This window comes from Aquarana catesbeiana, linkage group LG05, assembly GCF_042186555.1.
Source record: "Aquarana catesbeiana isolate 2022-GZ linkage group LG05, ASM4218655v1, whole genome shotgun sequence".
Taxonomy (NCBI): Eukaryota; Metazoa; Chordata; class Amphibia; order Anura; family Ranidae; genus Aquarana; species Aquarana catesbeiana.
Genome location: NC_133328.1, coordinates 41,991,785 through 42,016,741, shown reverse-complemented (window position 1 = coordinate 42,016,741; position 24,957 = coordinate 41,991,785). Strand labels below are relative to the sequence as shown.

General features: G+C 42.9%; 1 protein-coding gene across 3 annotated transcripts in view; it reads right to left on the bottom strand.

The window, feature by feature from the left end:
- The window catches only part of DUS3L (dihydrouridine synthase 3 like), a 48,376-nt gene extending 27,561 nt beyond the window's left edge, over positions 1-20,815 (bottom strand). The window contains exons 1-5 of one of the 3 annotated variants that reach the window (XM_073629657.1): positions 20,686-20,815; positions 17,574-17,666; positions 13,740-14,031; positions 7,365-7,892; positions 3,190-3,231 (exon numbers count right to left, since the gene is read on the bottom strand). In XM_073629657.1, coding sequence (XP_073485758.1) covers positions 3,190-3,231; positions 7,365-7,892; positions 13,740-14,031; positions 17,574-17,665 — 954 coding nt within the window. In that variant the 5' untranslated portion in view covers position 17,666; positions 20,686-20,815. Of the gene's footprint in view, positions 1-3,189; positions 3,232-7,364; positions 7,893-13,739; positions 14,032-17,573; positions 17,667-20,681 lie in introns of all 3 variants that reach the window. The other 2 variants (XM_073629658.1, XM_073629659.1) reach the window with 2 other exon arrangements.
- Positions 20,816-24,957: the final 4,142 nt, after the last annotated feature.

Here is a 24,957-nt window from a genome sequence, read left to right as displayed (position 1 = left end):
TAACCAGGCAGAAGTCACTAGACTGCTATATACTGCTGAGGAGAAAAGGTATATGAAACTCTTGCATTTCCATGTTCTGTGTACTGTGGGAGACCCGATATAGTGACTGCAGGGTCCTGGGTTTAGTAACACTTTAAGTCTCGTGTGGGAAAACAGCAAGTTTTGTTAGCGCAAAGCAAGTTGTAAAACTGGACAAAAATTTTATGCCGACCATAGACGGTTTAAGTCTCGGCTGGTTCAGCAGGGACTGGCCTATATTCGATCCATGTATGGGCTTGGCTGATTAGATCGACTTGAGTACAACCAGCATGTAGGATTTTTACATGTGATTACTGGCAGCGGCTATAGCCGCTAGCATAAATCACGGTCTTCTTCTGGCAGGGATGGCTCCATGGGAGGGATTGTTAACAACGGTTTGTGTTAATGGGGCAATTGAGCGATTTTCTTTCCTGCAATGCGTGGTGGCAGGAAATAAAATCGCATCATCTATGGCCAGCCTTACAGACACTATTTGAAGAGATCATCCACAGCAGATGTGTAGGCAGCCATTTCCAGCGCAGTCCCAAAGCACAGAAAAGGCAAAATGCTTTGTTTCCTAGGCTGTCATCACAGCGCTGCAAGCAGTACTTTCATTGCAGTGGGTTGCACCACCTTATTGCCAATGGCGCTGCAGTGAACATAACTGCATTGAAATTAAATTCTCAATATTTCAATAAAGTTCTGTAGAAAAAGTAAACATTGCAATGCACTGGAATCTGTGCAAAGTGCCTCCCAGCGCACACCAGCAGCCATGCATTTCAGTGCGGCTTGCTAGTGCGAACAGACCCTAAAAGCAAAACCTTTTCTTCATTTTGGATAGCATAAAAAGGAGGATTATAACCCCTGTCAAGTGTTTTTTCTTTTTGCCATCTGTGTCCCATTGAGGAAATTTACCGTCACTTTCTGTCCCATAGCCAAAACAAGGAAGTGAGAGGAAATTCCTGCAAATTAACCACTTCCAGCCCAAGGACGTCATATGATATCCTGGACTTTGAGTGGGGATATCTGAATGATGCCTGCAGCAGTTCAGCCGCTTGATCATTCTTACAGGCGGCGGGAGGGGACATCCCCCCCCCCCCCGCCACCCTCCGGTGTGTCTCTATATCGCATCAGTGTGAACCGAGCTCAAGTGTCATTTCTGTCTGCTACTTCGTTCCTCTACTATCAGCGTGAATCACTTCCTACAAGTTTTGCTGACACCAAGAGGAAAAAAGGTGACAGGGAAGGGACCTCCAGAAGGGGGGGGGGGATGTGTCTCTTCCCTCCAATCAGCTCTCAGAGCTCTCCTCACTGAGCTCTGCAGAGCGTAAATTCAGCCACCCTTTTTTTTGTGACTGCTCAGGCAAGCTTTATAAATTATGGACTTTGAACAGATGTAGAGAAAAGAAGACTGCTAATAAACAGGTACAACTTATGTAGGAGGATTTGTTTCATGTATTATGTATCATGAGGCCAGTCACTTCACTGGGTACATGTAAGGGTATACAACCACTTTAAAAAGGAATACATTGGGGCCCCCCAGATCACCAGAACTAGTGTCCCCATTGGACGATTTCCCCTCTATCGCTTTTCTGGGGACAATCCAAAATTTGGGATTTTCTTTTAATTTCAGTGGTAATATTAAACAGGACAAACAAAGAGAGCGAATCTCCCTAACAGGGAGACAGACTATAATAAAAACTGACAGGGGTTCTAATCCTTCTCTCTAATCCCACTGTCCAAAACGAAAATAAACAATATTTCCTTAAGTTATACTTAAATTATTATCCTCACAAGTTTTGTACAATTAGTTTTTTTTGTGTTGTTGAACACAGAGGAAGGCTCCAGCCGTCTGACAGCTCTTAAATAACAAAGGGAGCAGGGTCACCCGGTGGCACCGCCCCCTTGTGACATCATTGACCAAAGGCATGCTGGGTCGGTTACATCACAAGAGGCGGTGCCACCCCTTAGTTATTTAAGAGCTGTCAGACAGTAGGAGCCTTCATCTTGGAGTGGGGCCCACAACCTTTTTTTTTTCCCATTTATTGTTCATTGCCGGCATTCTTTTCACAAGTCGCACACAAGTTGCATGTATATCATGCAGGTGCAACTTTCATGCGACTTATGAGGGTTTACATTAAATTCTATGGCCCCCAAGTCTCATGAAAGTCAGACCAAAGTAGTACAGGAACTACTTTAAGTCGCACAGATATGAACGGTACTCATTGGGAAACATTGGTTCCAAAGTCGCATGACTAGTTGCATAAGTGTGAATGGGGCCTTGAACATCGGGATTTAGAACCTGTACAATTAGACCATTACTTGAGTGGCCAGCTTTCTCTATGTGCAGCTAAAGGGGCCGAGGTTGGGGGCAGTAAAAACACGGCCCAGCTGCAGGGTTTTACCACCCCTCGATCGTTTGTGTAAGTGAGCCCTTAGTCTAATGTTTTCAGCCACTGGGCACAAAAGTGGAAGGGGGTAAGGCAGCTGACAGCAGGAAGACAACACAAGCGGACCTCAACAGCAGGTGAGGTTTACTGTCTGTCCCATGTGACATAGAAAGCTGCCCCAGGATAGTCTTTGATTTTCACAGTTTTTCACCTTAATGCATTCTATGCATTAAGGTGAAAAACCTTTTGTGCTGCAGCATCCCCCCCAGAGCCCCCCCTTTTACTTACCTGAGCTTGATCGTTATAGCAACAAAACAAGCACAGCAGCTCCAGCCGATGTCTCGGGTCCTCATTGGAGAGATTGATAGCAGCAGGAGCCGCTGGCTCCCGTTGTTGTCAATCAAACCCAATGACACGCGAGCTGGGGCCGAGTCCTGCTGTCTGTGTCAATGGACGCAGCAGGATTTAGGAGCGTGCCCACACACGAGTGCCTCCATGGAAAGTGGCTCTACGTGGGGGCACTCGAGAAGAGGGGCTAGGAGCGCCACCTGGGGACCCCAGAAAAGGAGGATCGGGCCACTTGCACAGAGGAGGTAAGTATAAACATATTTTTTATTTAAAAAAGAAAAAAAAAAAAAAAAAAAAAAGAGAAGCTTTACAATCACTTTAATTTTCGCACTCTGTGCCGCAGAAATGACAGCTGGAAGCTGCTTGATTGCAAGGGGCAATGAGAAATTGTTAGACCACTTTTCAAACAAAAGCCCCATGTTGTCATACTCACTGTGGTTAACGGTGCAAGGTACAGTTTATTTCGGAAATCAATCTGAAGGGAAACAAAATCACAAACATGTTAAAAAGGGACAATAAAAACAGAGCTGTACCAATACTCAACACACAAATGCCTCGTTTCCACCAAGCGGATCGGTTCGGGTCGGATCAGTTTGGAAGGCCTAGAATGGTCCGGCCTATTCAGGCGAGCGTTTCCACTGCAAGTCGGACCGACAGGGGCCATACGTGGGTTTAGAAAAAATGCCGTCTTGGCGTCACACGTCCACCAATCAGTGGAATGTATCGTAACTCCACCCTAACCGAACCGTTCCATTTTCTATGGCCCCACATCTGAAGCAGGACCCTGAATGGAGCGTATGGGCCGCTTTCATAATGGAAACACCCAAAATAGCGTACCGTACCGTACCGAACCGATCCGCTCAGTGGAAACGAGGCAATATATACCTACAACAAATATTAGGGTTTGGTAATAGCATAGACAAGTATTGTGCAGCCAGAAAAGTATTGTGCAGATCAGAAATCACCTGCTAGATTATCCAGGATTACTGCAGCTGCTGCTGAACAATGACTATATTTGATCGGTTGTAGTTACTGCTTGGCCAATCATTTTTTACCCAACTTGTTGAGCCGGGTGGTGCTTGCAGGGCCGCCCACTGTTTGAAATTCATCAGGAATCAGACAAAATTGGAGCCATCTACTGTGGCCTTATGAGTCTTAAATAATGCACCACTAAGGCCTTCAGCATTGGGCTGGGGCAGGGTAAAGGGTTTTCAGAAGTATGCACTTTAAAAAAAACCTTCATAAATGCCAGAAAGAGTTAGGCTGACCATACACAGAGTAAATTTCTTGCAACCACGGGTTGCATTGGTTAGTTAATGCGGGAATCCCTCCTGCCGGGCCATTGTCTTCTCCCGGCGGGAGCGGCTGGGGTAACATTAATGGCTCGAATCTCACCATTCGAACCGTGTATGGCCAGCCTTAGTCTCCTTGTCCCTTCCTTCCTTTATTAAAGGGTAAGTTCACCCTTTCAAACATTTTACACTCGTATTTAAGGTGTGGCATGTACAAACCCAATTTGAAAAAATTTGGGACGCTGTGTAAAAACGTATGTCAGCAGGACAACGCTAAACCGCATACTGCATCTATGACAACAGTATGGCTGTGTCATACAAGAGTCTGGGGGCTTATATGGCCTGCCTGCAGTCCAGACCTTTCGCCAATTGCAAACATTTGGCACATTCTAAAACTAAAAATATGACAAGAAGACCACTGAATGGTGTGGTCTTGGGATCAGGTCTCTTTGGGCACCTCCCCTCCTTTCTGCACTAGTTCCTCCTTTTTTCATGCCTTGACCATTCAGCTGGTATAACCAGTCTTTTCTTTATATGTCAGTGATGATCACCGAATACAGGTTTATTGCCCCACAAAGAAATAATCAGATAGCATTTGCATACTGTGAATGTGTGAGATGTATAGTCAATTCTGACTTTTTGCCTAAATTCTGCTATACACAGAGGGCATAGAAAAAAAAAATCACCCCCTTTAAAATATAATCATATTTTGTTGCTCTGCAGGCTGAAGTGAAGACACACACAGTTTTTGTTTTTATCCAGCTGTATTTACGCAGTGCAACTTATAACATCCAAGTGAAAGATATAACACCAACATGTCAGAAATAAATTAAAAAAAAAATCAAAAACAGAATCACTGAGTTGGAAAAGGGATCACCCCCTCCTCCTAACAAATGACTCAATCAGGTGTAGCTAATCACCTTCTCAATGGCACACAAAGCCATTTGACTTTCAACTGTGATCAACTGTGGTCATTTTGATTAGCTCAGCATGAAAAGAGCTTTCCTGGAGCATTTCAGTCGTTGATAGTGCAACTGAAGCAAGGCACTGTCATCAGGATCTCTGGGATAAAGTTGTGGACAGGCACAAGTCAGGAGATGGATATAAAAATATGTCAAAGACTTTAGCAATGTCTAGAAGCACAGTGAAGTCTGTTAGTAAGAAGTGAAAGGCATTTGGTACAACACAGGCCCTCCCTGAATCAGGACGTCGCTCCAAAATGGATGAAAGAGCCTGGAGGAAACTGGACAGAGAGGCTACCAAGAGGCCTACAGAAACTCTGAAACAGTTGCAGGAATTTATGACAAAGAGTGGTCATTGTGTGCGACAACAATATCACAAATTCTCCACCAACGTGGCTTGTATCAAGAAGAGAAGAAAAGATTGATCGCACACTTGAATCCAAAAGATGCTGTAGAAATGTCTTTATTGTCAGGAGCCCAACAAAATTGCAATGATGATCTTGTGGCTTGTATGGGAGGGTGCAAGAAAAGAAAAAAACATTCCTCAGGAAAGGCCACATGAAGTCATGACTGAGCATTGCCAAAACGCACCTTGAAGATTCTGAGGCCACATGGAAAAAGGTGTTCTGGTCAGAGGAGACTAAAATTTAATTATTTGGCCTCAACACCAACCAATATGTCTGGCAGAAATCCAATACAACTTACCATCCAAATAACACCATTCCTACAGTAAAGCATAGAGGGTGGTCATATCCTGTTATGGAGGTGGTCATATCCTGTTATGGAGGGTGGTCATATCCTGTTATGGAGGGTGGTCATATCCTGTTATGGAGGGTGGTCATATCCTGTTATGGAGGGTGGTCATATCCTGTTATGGAGGGTGGTCATATCCTGTTATGGGGATGTTTCTCTGCAGCAAGGACTGGAGAACTTGTTAGGGTCGAATTGGGCAAAATACCATCAAATTCTTGAGGGAAATCTGCTGCCCTCTGCCAGAAATTGTCAATGGGAAGTTTTACCTTCCAATTGGAAGTTTTACCTTCTAACAAAAGCACACAGAAAAATGACCACACAGTAGTTGAAGGAGAAAAAGGTGAATGTCCTGGCATGGCCTAGTCAGAGCCCAGACTTTAACCCCATTGAAAATCTGTGGAATAACTTGAAGACTGAAGTCCACAAACGGTCACCATCTAATTTAACTGAACTTTAGCAGTTCTGCAAAGAAGAGCGGGCAAATATTGTAGAGTCTAGATGTGCGAAGTTAATAGAGACATATCCCAACAGAATAAAGGCTGTAATTAAAGCAAAAAATGGTTCAACAAAATACTAAGGGGGTGATCCTTTTTCCAACTCAGTGATTCTGTTTTTGAGGGTTTTTTTTTTTTTTTTTCCTGACATGTTGGTGTTATATCTTTCACTAGGCCGTTATACGTTGCATTGATTAAATACCGCTGGATAAAACAAAAACCGTGTCTATCTTCGCTTCAGGCTGCAATGCAAGAAAATGTGATTATTTTAAAGGGGAGAAGATTCTTTTCTCTACCCTCTCTGTATAGCAGAATTTAGGCATAAAGTCAGAATTGACCATACATCTCACGCATTTACAGTATGCAGATGCTATCTGATCATTTTTTTGGGGGCAATAAACCTGTATTCGGTGTTCATCACTGACATACAAAGAAGAATGGCTATACCATATATACTATAGGTTTCACAGTGATTATAACAAACATGCTTTACTCCATATACAGACTGATTTTACTGTTGTGGGTTTAGTAACACTTTAAGAGAGTAGGTCATCGGTGTGAGCCATTCAGGATCTACTCAACTGTACTGTGCCCCTACTCTAACACAGAGAGCTTGCTGACAGAAGGGAGCACAATGGTGATCTGAGCAGTAGGGCGATGATCATTGTCCAATCAGCAGACTGGGGGCTGGGAGGTCACAATGTTGTACTGTTTAACTGAGGACAAAAGTGAGGTCACTGACTGGGCTCTGCTGTCTGGTAGGAGTGCCTGGATCACAGGACTGGCTGCACAGAATTATAAATCCTTTGGCAAGTAAATAAGTTTACATACATGTATTTCAAATGTGTACTTTGGAGATAAGCTTTCAACAGTCACAGGGCTACCAGTAGGGTTGCCACATCATCCCTTTAATCCAGGATACATATTACACAGGTTCTGAGGCTGATTTAATGCAAATAAGGCACCAAGTGAGTTTAATTACCACCTTAATCAGCCACAGAACCTGTGTAATTAATATGTGTCCTGGATTAAAGGGATGATATGGCAACCCTAGCTACCAGGTGCACATATAAACAGCAACTTAACATATGCAATATAAATAGGCACCTTTTTCTTCTCACAAGGTCTAAGCTTTATAATATCTTCATCGGTTAGAGCTCCTGAGGTCACTGTTATAGTTTTTGTTTCACCATCACCTGTAACCTGCTTAGTGCAATCAGTGCTGGGAGGAGCAATCAGCTGATCACCCAAGCTGTCCGTTGTCACAGGAGGAGGCTCAGCATCACCTTTGACCTTTGTAGGTTTTTGGGATTTGTTCAAAAGTTTCAGGAACTTGTCAGTTTTGTCAAATGGAACCTTCTTCTTCCGCAGCTGAATCTGGAGCCCTTTGTCCAAACTGTTCCTAACCGGGGCTTTACCTTCCCACTGCTTGACCAGTTCCTGGTTGATGAGGTTCTTGAAATCCTCCCCCAAGTGGGATTTGGCGAAGCGGCATGAGACGCCGTAGATGCATTTGCCAAATGTCTCGTAAAGGTGACACTTGGGACCGATATCTTCCTGCTTCTCTGACAGATATTTCTCCACGTCATGCAAGAACTTACATTTCTCACCAAAATAGCACTTGCTGGCACATTCCTAGTTTCAGAAAGAAATGGGCAGCGTTACGATACAATCCATTTTATACAGAGAATGATAAAATCCCATCGGGATGATTAAAGTGGAAGTCCATGCTAAAACTAAAATCTCTACATCTATAGACATCCAAGATCTAACACTAACCTATCTAGCCCTGTAAAGAAGAAATCAGTATACATACCTTTTTTGAAGCCGATCTGGTCTTCAGTGGCGAAAGCTCTGCAGAGGACACAGCCGACAACGGCTGTGAAATGAATGGGATGTGACGTCACCCATAGAGTTACTATGGGGCTTGCGTTGTCGGACATGTCTTCCACAGAGCAATGCAGCGGCTGACAGCTTAGCGTGGGATTTGGTAGGATCAGCTTCAAAAAAGGTATGTATAGCAATTTCTTCTTTAAAGGTCTAGATAGGTTAGTGTTAGATTGTGTGTGTCTGTAGATGCAGGCATTTTAGTTTTAGCATGGACTTCTACTTAAATTAGCTTTTATCACAGGAGTAAAATTAAAAAAAAAAAAATTCCTGGAGAGTTAAAGAGACCCTGTCATCAGACCATTAAAGCGGTAGTAAACCCGCTGACTTTTTTTTTTTTTTCCCTACACCTGTAAGGGAAAAGGCATAATGAGCTAGTATGCACCGCATACTAGCTCATTATGAGATACTTTCCTTACAACGAGGCGCCGGCATCTCACCCTGTCCACACCGAGGAAGCTGACATTTCCCCTCGGCGTGCCTTCCGGGTATCGCGGCTCCGGCGATGTGAGTGGCCGGAGCCGCGATGTCGTCCCTCCCGCATGCGCGGGAGACTTTTTTTCCGGCAAAGTCCGGCGGCTGCCGGGCTTTCAGCCGAGAATCCCCTGTGCGCATGCGCCGCTGCAGTCAGCAGCTCATTGCGAGGGGAATATCTCCTAAACCGTACAGGTTTAGGAGATATTTTTTTTACCTACAGGTAAGCCTTATTATAGGCTTACCTGTAGGTAAAAGTTTGAAAAAAAAGGTATACAACCACTTTAATTTCAACACCAATATTCCCATAAAATTATATGTGCATTTAGTGAATAGACATCCAAAAACCTTGAGATCACTACTGGGTGCCGCCATCTTTGATGTTATGTTAGCAGCCCCAGCAGACTCAGAGCTGTCATTTTACATATAGTTACATAGTAGGTGTGGTTAAAAAAAAAGACAAGTCCAACCGATGTGTGTGATTACCGTATTTATCGGCGTATAACACGCACCGGCGTATAAAACGCACCCCAATTTAGGAGGGAATTTTAAGGAAAAAAAAAAACTTACATTTAAATGCCCATCATTGCAGCCTTCTCAGTGCAGCCATGTCAGTGCAGCCATGTCAGTGCAGCCATGTCAGTGCAGCCTTCCCCAGTGCAGCCTTCCCCAGTGCAGCCTTCCCCAGTGCAGCCTTCCCCAGTGCAGCCTTCCCCAGTGCAGCCTTCCCCAGTGCAGCCTTCCCCAGTGCAGCCTTCCCCAGTGCAGCCTTCGATCCCCTGTCCTGAGCTTTAAAATCGCAAACCGCGATTTGAAAATGGCGCCGCCGGCGCCGAAATACACCGAGCCGGTCCTCGGCTCTTTCCGGCGGCTCTCGTTCACTTTCGGCTCCACTCGTAGTCCCGAGTGGAGCTATCCGAACCTAGCCGAGTAGGTTCGGATAGCTCCGCTCGGGACTACGAGTGGAGCCGAAAGTAAACGAGAGCCGCCGGAAAGAGCCGAGGACCGGCTCGGTGTATTTCGGCGCCGGCGGCGCCATTTTCAAATCGCGGTCGGCGATTTTAAAATTGTGACAGCTCGGGATCGCAGGGGATCGGCGTATAACACGCACCTGCGACTTTCCCCTGATTTTAAGGGGAAAAAAGTGCGTGTTATACGCCGATAAATACGGTATATGTTAGTATTACATTGTATATCCCTGTATGTTGCGGTCGTTCAGGTGCTTATCTAATAGTTTTTTTAAACTATCGATGCCCCCCGCTGAGACCACCGCCTGTGGAAGGGAATTCCACATCCTTGCCGCTCTTACAGTAAAGAACCCTCTACATAGTTTAAGGTTAAACCTCTTTTCTTCTAATTTTAATGGGTGGCCACAAGTCTTATTAAACTCCCTTCCGCGAAAAAGTTTAGTGCCCATTGTGGGGTCACCAGTACGGTATTTATAAAATTGAAATCATATCCCCTCCCAAGCGTCTCTTCTCCAGAGAGAATAAGTTCAGTGTAGAGCTGCACGATTCTGGCCAAAATGAGAATCACGATTTTTTTGCTTAGAACAAAAAGATCACGATCGCGACGTAAAATCTTTCACATTATACAAAAAAAAAAAAAATGGGCTAACTTTACTGGTTAGTTTTTTGTTTTTTTTCAATTCATTAAAGTAATTTTTTCCCAAAAAATTGCATTTGAAAGACCGCTGCGCAAATACAGTGTGACATTAAATATTGCAACAACCACCATTTTATTCTCTAGGGTGTCTACTAAAAAAATATATATGTTTGGGGTTCTAAGTAATTTTCTAGCAAAAAAAAAAAAAAAAATGATTTTAACTCGAAACCAACAAATGTCAGAAAAAGGTTTAGTGTTTAAGTGGTTAAACTTTTTTCACTTACACAGGAAGTCTATTCCATTGACAAATTGTTACAATGTTTATACTTAAGTTCAACTGATAAAGAATGTTTTGTTTCTTGGCAGACTGCCCAATTTTTCTCTTCCTTTCTTTTGATGGCTGTGGCTTCAGAAGAGCAGAGAGAATTCTTTGCATAGAAAGAATTGTGAAACACTTTAGTCCAGATCGCGATAACGATTCTTGACGATTAATTGTGCAGCTCTAGTTCAGTGCTCACAACCTTTCCTCATAACTAATATCCTCCAGACCCTTTATTAGCAAAAATGGTGTCATCGGCATTCGGCCATGGAAAACGCCCTGCGATTTTACATGCTGTGCTTATGGGGTTTTTCATAGGTCATGCGACTCAAAAACCGCATCAGAAACATAACACGGGCGCGTTAATGATGCGTTCTTGCTGCGTTTTCAGTGCATTTGAACTGAAAGGTGTATTTTTTTGTGCGTTTTTTTTTTTTTTTTTTTAAACTGGCCAAAAAAGCAGCAAGCAGGATTTTTAACACCACAATCGAATCGCAACTGACCTATGTGAAGACAGATAGAAGGGATACATTTTTCTTGAGCTTTTCTTGCACGAAAGGTGCCAATAATGGCCGACGATCACTTCATATACATTTAAATTGACGATATGAATAAAAAAGTCAAATATAATACAATTCTATATAAAAATATAAATAATTTTTAAAAACTGTCATTTTCGGTATCAAAATTTCAATTCAGTGCACCTCTACCTGCAATTTTGTAAGTTGGTAATAGGGTCTCTTTAAAGACCAACTCCTGACAGCTTCTGTTTTAGTTCTGGATGGAGTAGGGAAGAGTAAGGCTGACCATACACGGGCTGGCCACGGGTTGCAGGAAAGATTTTGCTCAATTCCCCCATCAACACAGACAGTGTTGATGAGGGAATCTCCCCTGCCCGGAAAGGGGGCGGGAGGGGGAAGCCAAACCCGCCAGGAGAAGACAGTTATTGCTAGCAGCTATAGCAGCCATTAGCGATAATCGCAAGAGAATCCGGCAGGCTGTTAGTACCCAAGTTAATCTATCAACTTGGTGCATTCAGCCTGCCCATTAATGGTTCGAATTTTCTGCTGAACCGGCAAAGAACCGTGTACGGCTTGCCTTAGGCTCTGTGTCAAGTCTTTATTCTTGCCTGTGTCTTCACTTGAGAAATGTATCCCAAATTTTTGCCAGGAACACCCTGACAAGAAATTAGAGTAAGGAAGGTCACTGGGACAAACAGGGAAAAAAAGGGGGGTTTCAAAACTTTTTTTCCACTGCACTTGCAATCTCTCTCCACTACTTCCTGTTCCTCTGACTTCACTGGGACAGGAAGTGAAGGTAAATCCCCCCCAGAGAGTAATAAAAACTGTGATAAAGAAAGTTATGCCTGTACTTGGTTTTAGCTAACGTGGCAGCTTTAGGGGTTGGGAGAAAAAAAACATATAAAACCCATCAGCTTTTAGTTATGCTGCTTAAACCTTTTTCCTCAAACTGTTGAGTACCTGCTTAAACCTATTAGCTGAAGGTGGGCTATAATTTGTTTTCCTTTATTCCATTTAAAAACTACATGTCCATCAAACACCACGCTATCCGCAGAGTGACAGGTTGCTGCAGGATTTTGCCACAGAAGGAACAGCATTGTAACCCTATTGTGGGAAGTGAAAACATTGTAGATCTGCTGGTAGGATCCACAGGATCATGTTAATATGTAAAGCCCTCACAGGTGGAAGTGATCAGGGAAGACCATTCAAATTGCCAAATAAGAGGACAACGGGGCTAGAAGATATATCCAATGGAAACCCTGACTCCTTTCAGCATCTGACACATGAAACACTTCACAGGAGTAAAGAAGAAGTTTGATAAGGAAGCTGGATGCAGTTTTAAAATGGAAACGGATTGGGAAAAAAAAAAGTAAAAAACAAAAACTATTTCACCTGCTTACAGCAGTGAAACAGACATCTGGTTACAATGTTAATTCTCAGCACCCACCTGAGAATATGAGATTTGTGTGTCTACACAACCCCTTTGTGAACATTAAAAACTTAAGGACTTTGAGTGTAAAAGCTATGGCCTAAAATACTTCACAGAAACAAAGAAACATAAAAAAGTGATGGCAGAAAAAAAAAAAAAAAGGATCAAGTGGTCCATCGAGTCTCCCCACCCCCCTTCTTTTTTTTTTCTTTTTTTTTTTTCCTAATATTTTTACAGATTTTTGTTTTTGTGTTTTTTTGTCTGAGTATAGATCTATGTTTGTCCCAAGTATATTTAAATCCACTTACTGTTGATTGACTCACTACCTCTACTGAAAGCCTGCTCCAAGCATCAACTACTCTTTTCATGAAATAGTATTTTCTAAGATTAGTTTTGAATTTTCCTCCTGCAGGTTTGATGTCCCCATGTTCTTAATTTTGGCTTAATGAACATGGGGACATGGGCTCAAACTAGCAGGAGGAAAATTCAAAACCAATCTTACTATTTTATGAAAAGGGTAGTTGATGCTTGGAACAGACTTTCAGCAGAGGTAGTTAGTCAGTCAGCACTAAGTGGATTCAAAAATGCTTGGGACAAACATAGATCTATACGCAAAACAAAAAATATGTATAAAATAAAAAAATAAAAAATAAAAATAAATTAAAAAAAAAAAGACAACTCAAAACTTCAAAGTGTATCTCCTACATCCTCCTCTCCCCCTGCAATGGTCTCCTCGCCTCTGTTATCTGCAATTACCCACTCTCAAAATGACAGCCAGTAATTGCTAAGTATAACATAGCAAGAGCAGCTGTCAAAATGCATACAGTCTGCAAGTGTCATTGAGTAATACAGTGTAACAATGTATTGTTACGTTGTATTAATCTAGTGTGATTTTAAGCCCCTGTTTAAACCGGTGCGGTGATGAAATCACGATACTTCAGCACGATTTCAACGCCGCACATCAGTGCGATTTGCAATGCAGATTTCATTGCGGCTTGCAACTTCATACAACAGAAGTCTATGCAAGTCGCAATGAAATCTGCAAAAGGTAGTGCAGGTACCTTTTTCTGAGTCGTAGCTATTTGATCAGTTCCACTGCAGACAATGGGGTGCGACTTGTCATGCGATTTAAAACTGTCAAATCGCATGACAAATCGAACCAGTGTGAATGGGGGACTAAATGGGGCACATTAGAGAATAGAATGTATACTTTGTATTCACAATAAAACTATTTCCTTTTATCTCACCTGTACGATCGAGGGACATAACCGTTCCTGTTCATACTGGTTATATTTCACATGAGGGCGACTCTTGTTCTGGCCTCTGGCTCTTTTCTTCTCCGTCTTGTGCTCTGCAGTCTCATCATTCTGCTCTTCTGGCTCCTTTGCAGAATCATCCAGTTTAATCTTTTTTGCAACAGGCTCTGCTGTGACACCATTACTGTCATCATTCTCCTCGGCCTTGTTACACTGCTCTTCTGTAACTTCTTTACCATCAGCATCAAGGTATCCATGAAACTTCTCCTTGTTAGTTAAATATCTGTAGATAGAATACACAAAATACTAGTATCACAGGGATTTACATTTAGGGGATGGGGCTACTACAGCAAACCACTATAAATTAAAGAAAACAAATGCTTCTGTATATGGTAACCCTAGAATGACTATGCTCTGTATCTGTGATAAAACCGAGGAATTGTTCTTAGGAACTGTCCTTAGTACTTCTGCTAGTGCTGGCTCATTTTAAACTTTCAGAGCAGAATGAACAGAGTTCCCAGTAACAGACTCCCTCTTCTCCTCAATCTGAGACTTTGCTTAACAGAAGAATGAGTTGTCCCCATATAAATGGTCATTGTAATCTGGGGGTACAAGAGGCATTACACCAATATTTCTGCTTGCTTTCTCCTTTGCAGGAGTGTTGGCGAATTGTACCAGTTTAGCCGTGACATCCTTGTTCCAGTAACATAAGAGCCAGCGCCATCTCGGGCAGACTATCTGCTGCTGTGGAGACCTTTTTGTTATTGTTTTTGCTGGTCATCCCAGGGGGGACAGCATAATGTATTGTCACTGGTGGGTTACAGGAAAGCTCCGGTGCCTGTAGGCAGGGCTGCCGTTAGAAATCACGGGGCCCTGTACAGCCTACCTGACAGGGCTCAAAACCACCAACCCCCCCCCCCCCCCCCCCCCCCCGAATTACAAAAAAATTTCAGCTTTTTACATTTTATTTTTTACATTTTTTTTGGTGGGGGGGGGGAGGTTTAAAGACCCCTGACATTTCTTTTTTGAGACGGAGAAAAGGAACTGAGGGCACAGATTCTTCAATTCCTTTATCTATAGTTTCAGTGGCACAGAGACAGAGGCTCCTGTTTATTCATAAACACACAGTTTATTATTCTCAGTCAGTGATCAATAGACACAAGAGCGACGAGTACAGATCACTCACTGTGTCCAATTCAGAAAAGGAAGGGGCCGGTAAATGACATATGTGCAGCAGGCACCTGGTTGTGAAGCCTGCAGGCTGTCACATTCAGATGCCTACAGTTAAGATGCTGGTGTTCTGTTGAGAAGTGCCCCCTATCGAAAAACGCCCCGCCGGAACTGCGCATGCACAGAACGGAGCCTCAGAATAGCTGAGTTTTAGATCGGCTGTTGTCTCGCGTTGCCAAGGCACGTTCGAGTAGGTGAGAGACAGTTATTTACATGAATGGGGCGGATATTTCAATGATGGCCAGTGCTGGGGGCGGAATTTTTATCGATGGCCAAACAAATCTGCTAAATAAATCTTTATGTAATATAGAAAAAGCTGCCCTTCAATTGACTAAACACGCCCCGCAAGCGTTCAAAATGAATAGCAGATAAAGATTTATTTTGCATATTTTTTTGCCCATCGATACAAATTCTGCCCCCAGCACTGCCCATCATTGAAATGTCCCCTTCATGTAAATATTCATCCCTCACCTACATGAATATGCCTCGGCCACATGAGACAACAGCTGATCGTAAGCTGTTCTGCTGCTCCGTGCAGCGCATGCGCAGTTCCACCCGGGCACTACTCGATAGCCGGGCACTTCTCAACAGAACACTGGCACCAAGGACCAAAGATGATCCCCGGTGCCCCCTCAGGGAAGCACAGCGCTGGATCCTGGGACAGGCAAGTGTCTATCAAAAGCTTTTTGTAACTGCTGACTTTTACATTTTCAGAAAACTTACTGGAGCTCCTCTTTAATAACCCAGCCACACAAAGTGATCGGGAAAATATCAGTATTGCCCATACCAACCTTATCTAAATAATTTTTTATTATCCATCCTGCAACATAAAACAATGACCACCTGGATCTTCCCAGCTACTTATTACATGAAATAAATAATAATGAAATATGAGTGGTGTATCCGCGCAACGGAACAGAAAATTAAAATAGTGGAGAAAATGGAAAAAAAAATGGAAACAATGGAAGAAATCGCATAAAGGACTGCTGCCTCCACAGATGTGATTTCCACCTAGGTGGAAAAAACAGAAGGTAAGTGAAGGGTTAGTGTGTGGGTGTGGCGCTGTCCTAATTTATAGAAATACTTGGTAAATTGTGTGTAGCCAAATCCCATATGTAAAGTCGCATAAACCAAAATTGCAAATAAAAAAATTCAACGAAAATAAAACCAAACATAAAACAGCAAAGTGACCCCCTTTGGAGTGTATAGATGTAACGTTGTCCTAGTGGAGAAAAAAAGTGGAGAAAATGAAAAAAAATGGAAACAATGGAAGAAATCCCATAAAGGACTGCTGCCTCCACAAATGTGATTTCTACCAAGGTGGAAAAAACAGAAGGTAAGTGAAGGGTTAGTGTGTGGGTGTGGCGCAGTCCTAATTCATAGAAATACTTGGTAAATCGTGTGTAGCCAAATCCCATATGTAAAGTCGCATATAAAAGTATAAACCAAAATTGCAAATAAAAAATTCAACGAAAATAAAACCAAACATAAGACAGCAAAGTGACCCCCTTTGGAGTGTGTAGGTGTAACGTTGTCCTAGTTTAAAAAATACTTTGTAAATTGTGTGTAGCCAGATCCCACATGTAAAATCGCATGTAAATTATAAACAAAATATAAACAAAATCGCATATAGCAAATATAACGGCTAGGTTGGCCCCCTTTGAATTGGGGGAGGGGAACAGGGGATGAAATCAAAAAATGACTTTAGCCAAAGCTATTCCATCCGCATAAAAACCCCATATAGTGATTGACGAACATAACATTGCTGAATAATTACATAGGTTAAATCGTGACTAGTGCTCAGTGCAGTTTAAGTGAAAAACTTGACATCTTTGTAAAACAAGGCAGGTATTTGTATTGATCTTGGTGACCAGGTGCTCGTGTCTTGTGATCATGCGGACACTCACCAGCTTCTTTAACCCCTGCGGGGGTAATGTGCAGTCACGGTGTATGCCACTGTGCGGCAATCCACAGGCTACACACGATTTACCAAGTATTTCTATGAATTAGGACTGCGCCACACCCACACACTAACCCTTCACTTACCTTCTGTTTTTTCAACCTTGGTGGAAATCACATTTGTGGAGGCAGCAGTCCTTTATGCGATTTCTTCCATTTTTTTTTCATTTTCTCCACTTTTTTCTCCACTAGGACAACGTTACACCTACACACTCCAAAGGGGGTCACTTTGCTGTTTTATGTTTGGTTTTATTTTCGTTTAATTTTTTATTTGCAATTTTGGTTTATGCGACTTTACATATAAGATTTGGCTACACACAATTTACCAAGTATTTCTATAAATTAGGACAGAGCCACACCCACACACTAACCCTTCACTTATGAAATAAATGATGATAAATCCTTTGCGCTACTAGGAGAAGTTAATATAAGATACCTGGTATCTAAATAACAAAAAGTGATATATATCAAAAAATGCTGCAAAATCTAATGGTGTTCACACACCATTAGATTTTTCACACACAGGCGTTGTGCGAGATCACCTTTTTGTTGTTATACTTGTTTTGTGATATTTATTTTTACGTGAGATCACCTTTTTGTTCTTATACTTATTACATGAACCTCTTCAATACTTACTGAGGTTTAATAGCAGCAACACCTCGGTCAGAATCCTCAGTTCTGATGATCGCTTTGCCATTTTCACTGTTTTGTTTGTCTCCATCTGCCATCCTGGAAAACAGTGATAGGTTTAGCTAACAAACACCCCAATAGGACCATTTTATCACCCCTAGAAAAGTCATCATCATATGGAGGGTATTTAGGAGTTCAAAGCTAACCCTTGATCCTTATGAGAAGCGACTCTATGAGAAGCGACTCTATATGGAGGAGGCAGTCTGTTCTGCCCCTGCACCATGGATAAATTTCTAGATGCGTGTAGGGCAGCCACTTGCAGGCATTGAGGAGGCAATACTGCTGCTATCTGAATGCCTGATTTTGCCAAAAAGAACTTCAGCATAACGATGCAACTGCAGTGTGGTCCCATCAACTTCAATAGGGAAGTCTGATAGGCAACATGTGTAAGACCCCCTCAGGCTGCCTTGTTAGGCTTTTAGTGGGCAGTAAAAACATGGCAGGACAGTCTGTTTCTACTAGGATGAGTAGAAACAGACCAGGGCTTTGTTCCAAGATGAGTATTTCATAATGTGCTAGTATATGATGCATACTAGCATATTATGCCACTGCTGTGCATCCGCGGGTTACAACAGCTGAGCTCATCATTTGTTTAAACCTCAGCTAGTTTATTTACAGCTGTGTACCATCGGGGGAAACTCCCCTTCACTTCCTGTCCCAAAAACACAACAGGAAATTAGAGGAAATCTCCCAAAGTGAGGGTCATTTCCCTTTTAGACAAATGACCTCCTTGGACATTCGGGGACAACTTTTGCATGTTTTTTTTCTGGGTCATCAAGTACAGGAAGTGGGGTGAATCTCCTCATTGGGAGTACAGAAATAAAAACCTGATAGAGGCACTAATCCTTCATTGCATCATCCACAAATGTTTTTCCTAGAGATACACTTGATTAAGGATGGGCTCAGGCGTTTTCACAGCTCCACATACCCGAGCCCACCAGGAAGCGCTAATCACAGGCAGTGAGACATTTCCCGATCCGCGGCTGCACAGATCGGGAAATGTCTCACTGCCTGTGATTAGCGCTGCGCAGTGTCAGCTTCCTGGCAGGGTCGGGCATGTGGAGCTGCGAACACGCCTGAGCCCATCCATTACACTTGATGTACACAGATCTATGAATTACTATAAGAGTCTTTTACTAAAACTGGCGAGTGCAAAATCTGGTGCAGCTCTTCATGGTAGCCAATCAGCTTCCAATTTCAGCTTGTTCAATTAAAGTGTTTGTTAACCCCAAACAAAAAAAAATACACATCCTGGTCCTTTAAAGCAGATTAACCCCTTGCCGACCAGCGCACGACGATATAGATCGGCACAATGGCACGTCTGGGCAAATGGGCGTACAGGTAAGTCCCCTTTAAGATGCGGCATTGTGGGTGCGCTCAGTGACCGCGGGTCCCGCAGCCTTGATGTCCGCCGGGTGCACGCGATCGTGTCACGGAGAGGAAGAACGGGGAGAAAACAAGGCATTTCCCCGTTCTGCCTTCTGACATGACAGAGATCACTGCTCCCTGTCATTGGGAGCAGTGATCGCTGTCATGCGAGTAGTAGCCCATCCCCCCCCCCAGTTAGAATCCCTGCCAGTGTCATTTACACAGCAATCAACGCATTTTTATGGCACTGATCGCTGTATAAATGAAAATGGTCCCAAAATAGTGTCAAAAATGTCCGATGTGTCCTCCATAATGTCGCAGTCATGATAAAACAAAAATCACAGATCGCCGCCATTACCAATAAAAAAAATGTCATAAAACTATCCCCTAGCTTTTGCGCAAACCAATCAATATACGCTTACTGCGATTTTTTAACCAAAAATATGTAGAAGAATACATATCGGCCTAAACTGAGGAAAAAAAAATGTTTTTTTATGTATTTTGGGGGGATATTATAGCAAAAAGTAAAAAATATTGCTTTTTTTTTCAAAATTGTTGCTATTTTTTGTGTATAGCGCAAAAAATAAAAACCACAGAGGTGATCAAATACCACCAAAAGAAAGCTCTATTTGTGGGGAAAAAAGGATGTCAATTTTGTTTGGGTGCAATGTCGCACGACCGCGCAATTGTCAGTTAAAGTGACCTTCCGGGGCTGAAGTGGTTAAACAGCACAGTGCTTGTGCTGTGTAATCTGCCCCCCTCTAAACTGTGAAAAAAAAAAAAAAACACTCCCTGAACCTGCAACTTCCTGTATGCTCTCTCTGTACTGACCACAATAACCAGGACTACTGAGCCCTGACCACCGTGGTCTGAGTGCGTCCCTCCGTCATACACTGCTGTCCCCTCCTCTCTCCCCCTCCTTCCTGCCTGTCAGCTCCCTCTCTTTGTCCCCGCCGCCATTAAAAACTAAAAACCTAAAATTGTCACTGCCAGACCCTCTATTAGAGCCTGGCATACCACACTAGGAAAGCTATTTAAAAAAAAGAGTGTTCTAAATACCCATTTACAGCTGTCTTCAGACCGGTCACGACTCGCAGCCGCTTTACAGCTACAAGACACGGCTTTGCGGGAGGAGCCGAGCAGCCACGCGATCTGCCCGGCTGACGTCAGGGGGAGATCACGGCTCTCCGGCAGAAGCCATGTATCGGAGCTGTAAAGCAGCCGCGAGTCATGTGACCGGCCTGAAGACAGCTGAAAATAGGTATTTAGAAGGCTTGTTTTTTGTAATAACTTCCATAGTGTGGGATGCCAGGCTCTAATAGAGGGTCTGGCAGTTACTTGCAATTTAGACTTCACAAACACTTTAAGCTTTGACACAAAAAAAAAAAAGCTGGAAGATGATTGGTTATTATGCAGAGCTGCACCAGATGATTTTACACTCTCCAGTTTTATTAAATCAACTTCCATGTGACAGGTAAGGAGGCAGAATGTACAGATGACATATGAGTCCTGTACACTCCCAATGCCAGCTGTGCTTTTCTGCTGCTAATATGAAACAGCAAAATCTCCTCATTCTCTGTGCTGAGCAACGAACACAATGTAAACACACCTAATACACCACACAGAGCCTATAACACACAGAATATATCACACACAATTCTATCAGAGGCACAGAAATTATCATACACACGTCTCTACTGCAATGTATCACCAATGCTCTCTCCACGTTGAGCCAGGAACAGGAAGTCACACCAGTGCAGCGTCCTTTGCATTCCCCCATTAGAAAACAGTGCAGCTTTCTAAGCTGTCCGATGGGAAACAAAGCCGCAATCATTAGGTTCCGCTCTGTTTCATTACCAAGGCTTGAAAGCAGAGTATCCTATGCAGACTGTCACGACTGTCCCCCTTATTATAACCCAAGCTGCCTGGTTTTCTTTGACTCCAATACTTCATGAGTCAATCACCCAGATCACTTATGTAGCCAGTGAAATCAAAACCCCTGATCTGCATATTCCCTCCAGGTAAGGTACTAAGGAGGTTCTGAAGCTGATGGAACAGTAAGACCCCTTTCACACTGGGGCGTTTTTCAGGCGCTTTAGCGTTAAAAAAAGCGCCTGAAAGAAGCCTCATCTGCAATCCCAATGTGAAAGCCCGAGCCCTTTCACACTGCCAGCGCCCGATAAACGCTGGTAAAGCGCCGCTTAAGACCCTTTTCACACTGGGGCGTTCTTCAGGCGTTTTTCGGGCGCTGGCAGTTTGAAAGGGCTCGGGCCATCGGCGCACCCAGCCCGGTGCCAAAAACATGAAAGCGCTGCAAAGAAGCTGCTTGCAGGACTTTTTTTGACGCCCTGCCAGCGCAGCGCCCCAGTGTGAAAGCACTCGGTTTTTCACATTGGGATTGCAGATGAGGCTTCTCTCAGGCGCTTTTTTTAACGCTTAAACGCCTGAAAAACGCCCCAGTGTGAAAGGGGTCTTAGACAGCCTGGAAGGTAGTATCAGGACAGGAGCAAAGCTCTCAACTATCCCTGATTTGGTGCAATGTTCCTCATTCCTCCTCATTTGTCCCTCATTTTGGTCTGATCTTTGATCTAAATAGATGTATATAAAATGCACTTTTTATCTTTCAAAAAGTGTTTCCCAGTGCTAAACCTTTCATCCAATTTCTAAATTGCTGCATTTGTAAATTTTAAAACCCAATATAAAGGAATAGTAGTGGATTTAAAGCGGAGGTTCACACAAAAATTGAACCTCCGCTTTTCGGAACCCTCCCCTCCTCCGGTGTCACATTTGGAACCTTTCAGGGGGGAGGGGGGTGCAGATACCTGTCTAAGACAGGTATTTGCACCCACTTCCAGGCATAGACTTCCACGGGAGTCTATGCCTCTTCCCGTCCTGCCGCGCTGTCTGCTGGGACACACACGGGTCCCAGAGACAGCACGGACCATTCAGATTGCGCTGCACGACTCACGCATGCACAGTAGGGAACCGGGAAGTGAAGCCGCAAGGCTTCATTTCCTGATTCCCATACCGAAGATGGCGGCGGCAGCATCCGAGGACCGAGGGATGGTTCGGTCTCGGGTGCCGACATCGCTGGACCCTGTGACAGATAAGTGTCCATATTTTAAAAGTCAGCAGCTGCAGTATTTGTAGCTGCTGACTTTAAAAAAAAAAAAAATTTCGTGGGACTCCCTCTTTAATTAACTTTTTTGAGGTTAATTCTCCTTTAACCACTTGACCACTGGGCACTTAAACCCCCTTCCTAACCAGACCAATTTTCAGCTTTCGGTGCTCTCACACCTTGAATGACAATTACTCAGTCATACAACACTTTACCCATATGAAATTTTTGTCCTTTTTTCACACAAATAGAGCCTTCTTTTGGTGGTATTTAATCACCGCTGGGTTTTTTATTTTTTGCGCTATAAAAGAAAAAAGACTGAAAATTTGGTAAAAAAATGAATTTTTCTTTGTTTCTGTTATAAAATTTAGCAAATTAGTAATTTTTCTTCGTAAATTTTGGCCAAAATTTATACTGCTACATATCTTTGGTAAAAATAAGTACAACTTGGTGTATATTATTTGGTCTTTGTGAATGTTAGAGAGTCCAAAAGCTATGGTGCCAATATCTGAAAATTGATCACACCTGAAGTACTGACGGCCTATCTAATTTCTTGAGACCCTAACATGCCAGAAAAGTACAAATACCTCCCAAATGACCCCTACTTGGAAAGAAGACATTCCAAGGTATTTAGAAAGATGCATGATGAGTTTTTTTGAAATTGTCATCTTTTCCCACAATTCTTTGCAAAATCAAGATTTTTTTTTTCTTTTTTTTTTTTTCACAAAATTGTCAAATTAGAAGGTTATTTCTCACACACCGCATATGCATACCACAAATTACACCCCAAAACACATTCTGCTATTACTCCCGAGTACGGCGATACCACATGTGTGAGACTTTTACACAGCGTGGCCACATACAGAGGCCCAACATGCAGGGAGCACCTTCAGGCGTTCTGGAGCACCCAGGCCAATTCTTATATTTCTCTCCTATATGTAAAAATAATAATTTATTTGCTAGAAAATTACATAGAACCCCAAAACATTATATATATATATTTTTTAAGCAAAGACCCTAGAGAATACAATGGCGGTTGTTGCAACTTTTTATCTCGCACGGTATTTGCGCAGCAATTTTTAGAACGCGTTTTTTTGGGAAAAAAAACAGTTTTGTGCTTTAAAAAAAAACAAAACAGTAAAGTTAGCCCAATGTTTTTGCATAATGTGAAAGATGAAGTTACGCCGAGTAAATAGATACCTAACATGTCACCCTTCAAAATTGCACACTCTCGTGGAATGGTGCCAAACGTCACTACTTAAAAGTCTCCATAGGTGACGCTTTAAAATTTTTTACTGGTTACATGTTTTGAGTTACAGAGGAGGTCTAGGGCCAAAATTATTGCTCTCGCTTTTTTTTTTTTTATTGTTTATTTTACTTTATTTATTTTAGTTTGACACTTTTTCCCCCCCAAAAAAATTTTTGATCACTTTTATTTCTATTACAAGGAATGTAAACATCCCATGTAATAGGAATATGGCATGACAGGTCCTCTTTACAGTGAGATGTGGGGTCAATAAGACCTCACATCTCACCTCTAGGCTGTGCCTGAAATAAAAAATAAAAAAAAAACGATCTTGGCTTCGATCGTAGCGGTGAGTCGGTAGAAGCACCGGAGGGTGGCGGGAAGGGGGGGGCGTCCCCTCTCGCCTCCCATAAGAACGATCAAGCAGTGGAACAGCCGCTATGATCATTCTTATGGTGTAGGAAATCGCCGGCTAAAAAAGCTGATATCTGAATGATGTCTGTAGCTGCAGGCATCATTCAGATATCCCCGCTCAAAGTCAAGGACGTCATATGACTGTGGGCGGGAACTGGTTAAAAATTGCGGAGTATTGCGGGGTATTGCAGAGTATTGCGGAGTAGTGCAGGGTATATTGCAGGGTATATTGCTGGGTATATTGCAGAGTATTGCGGGGTATATTGCAGAGTATTGCGGGGTATATTGCAGAGTATTGCGGAGTAGTGCAGGGTATATTGCAGGGTATATTGCAGAGTATTGCGGGGTAAATTGCAGAGTAGTGCCGGGTATATTGCAGAGTATTGCTGTGTATATTGCAGAGTAGTGCAGGGTATATTGCAGAGTAGGGATGAGCCGAACACCCCCCGGTTCGGTTCGCACCAGAACCCGCGAACGGACCGAAAGTTCGCACGAACGTTAGAACCCCATTGACGTCTATGGGACTCGAACGTTCGAAATCAAAAGTGCTCATTTTAAAGGCTAATTTGCATGGTATTGTCCTAAAAAGGGTTTGGGGACCCGGGTCCTACCCCAGGGGACATGTATCAATGCAAAAAAAACTTTTAAAAACGGCCGTTTTTTCGGGAGCAGTGATTTTAATGATGCTTAAAGTAAAAAAAAAAAAGTGAAATATTCCTTTAAATATCGTACCTGGGGGGTGTCTATAGTATGCCTGTAAAGTGACGCGTGTTTCCCATGTTTAGAACAGTCCCTGCACCAAATGTCATTTTTAAAGGAAAAAATCTCATTTAAAACTGCTTGCGGGTTTAATGTCATGTCGGGTCATGGCAATATGGATGAAAATCAGTGAGACAAACGGCATGGGTACCCCCCAGTCCATTACCAGGCCCTTTGGGTCTTGTATGGATATTAAGGGGAACCCCGCACCCAAATTAAAATAAGGAAAGGTGTGGGGCCACCAGGCCCTATATACTCTGAACAGCAGTATACAGGCGGTGCAAACAAGACAGGGACTGTAGGTTTGTTGTTAAGTAGAATCTGTTTGTAATTTTGAACATTTTTAACGTGTTTAGCTCCAGCCAAAAAATCTTTTCTAAGCTTTTTGGAAAACATAGGGAAGGGTTATCACCCCTGTGACATTT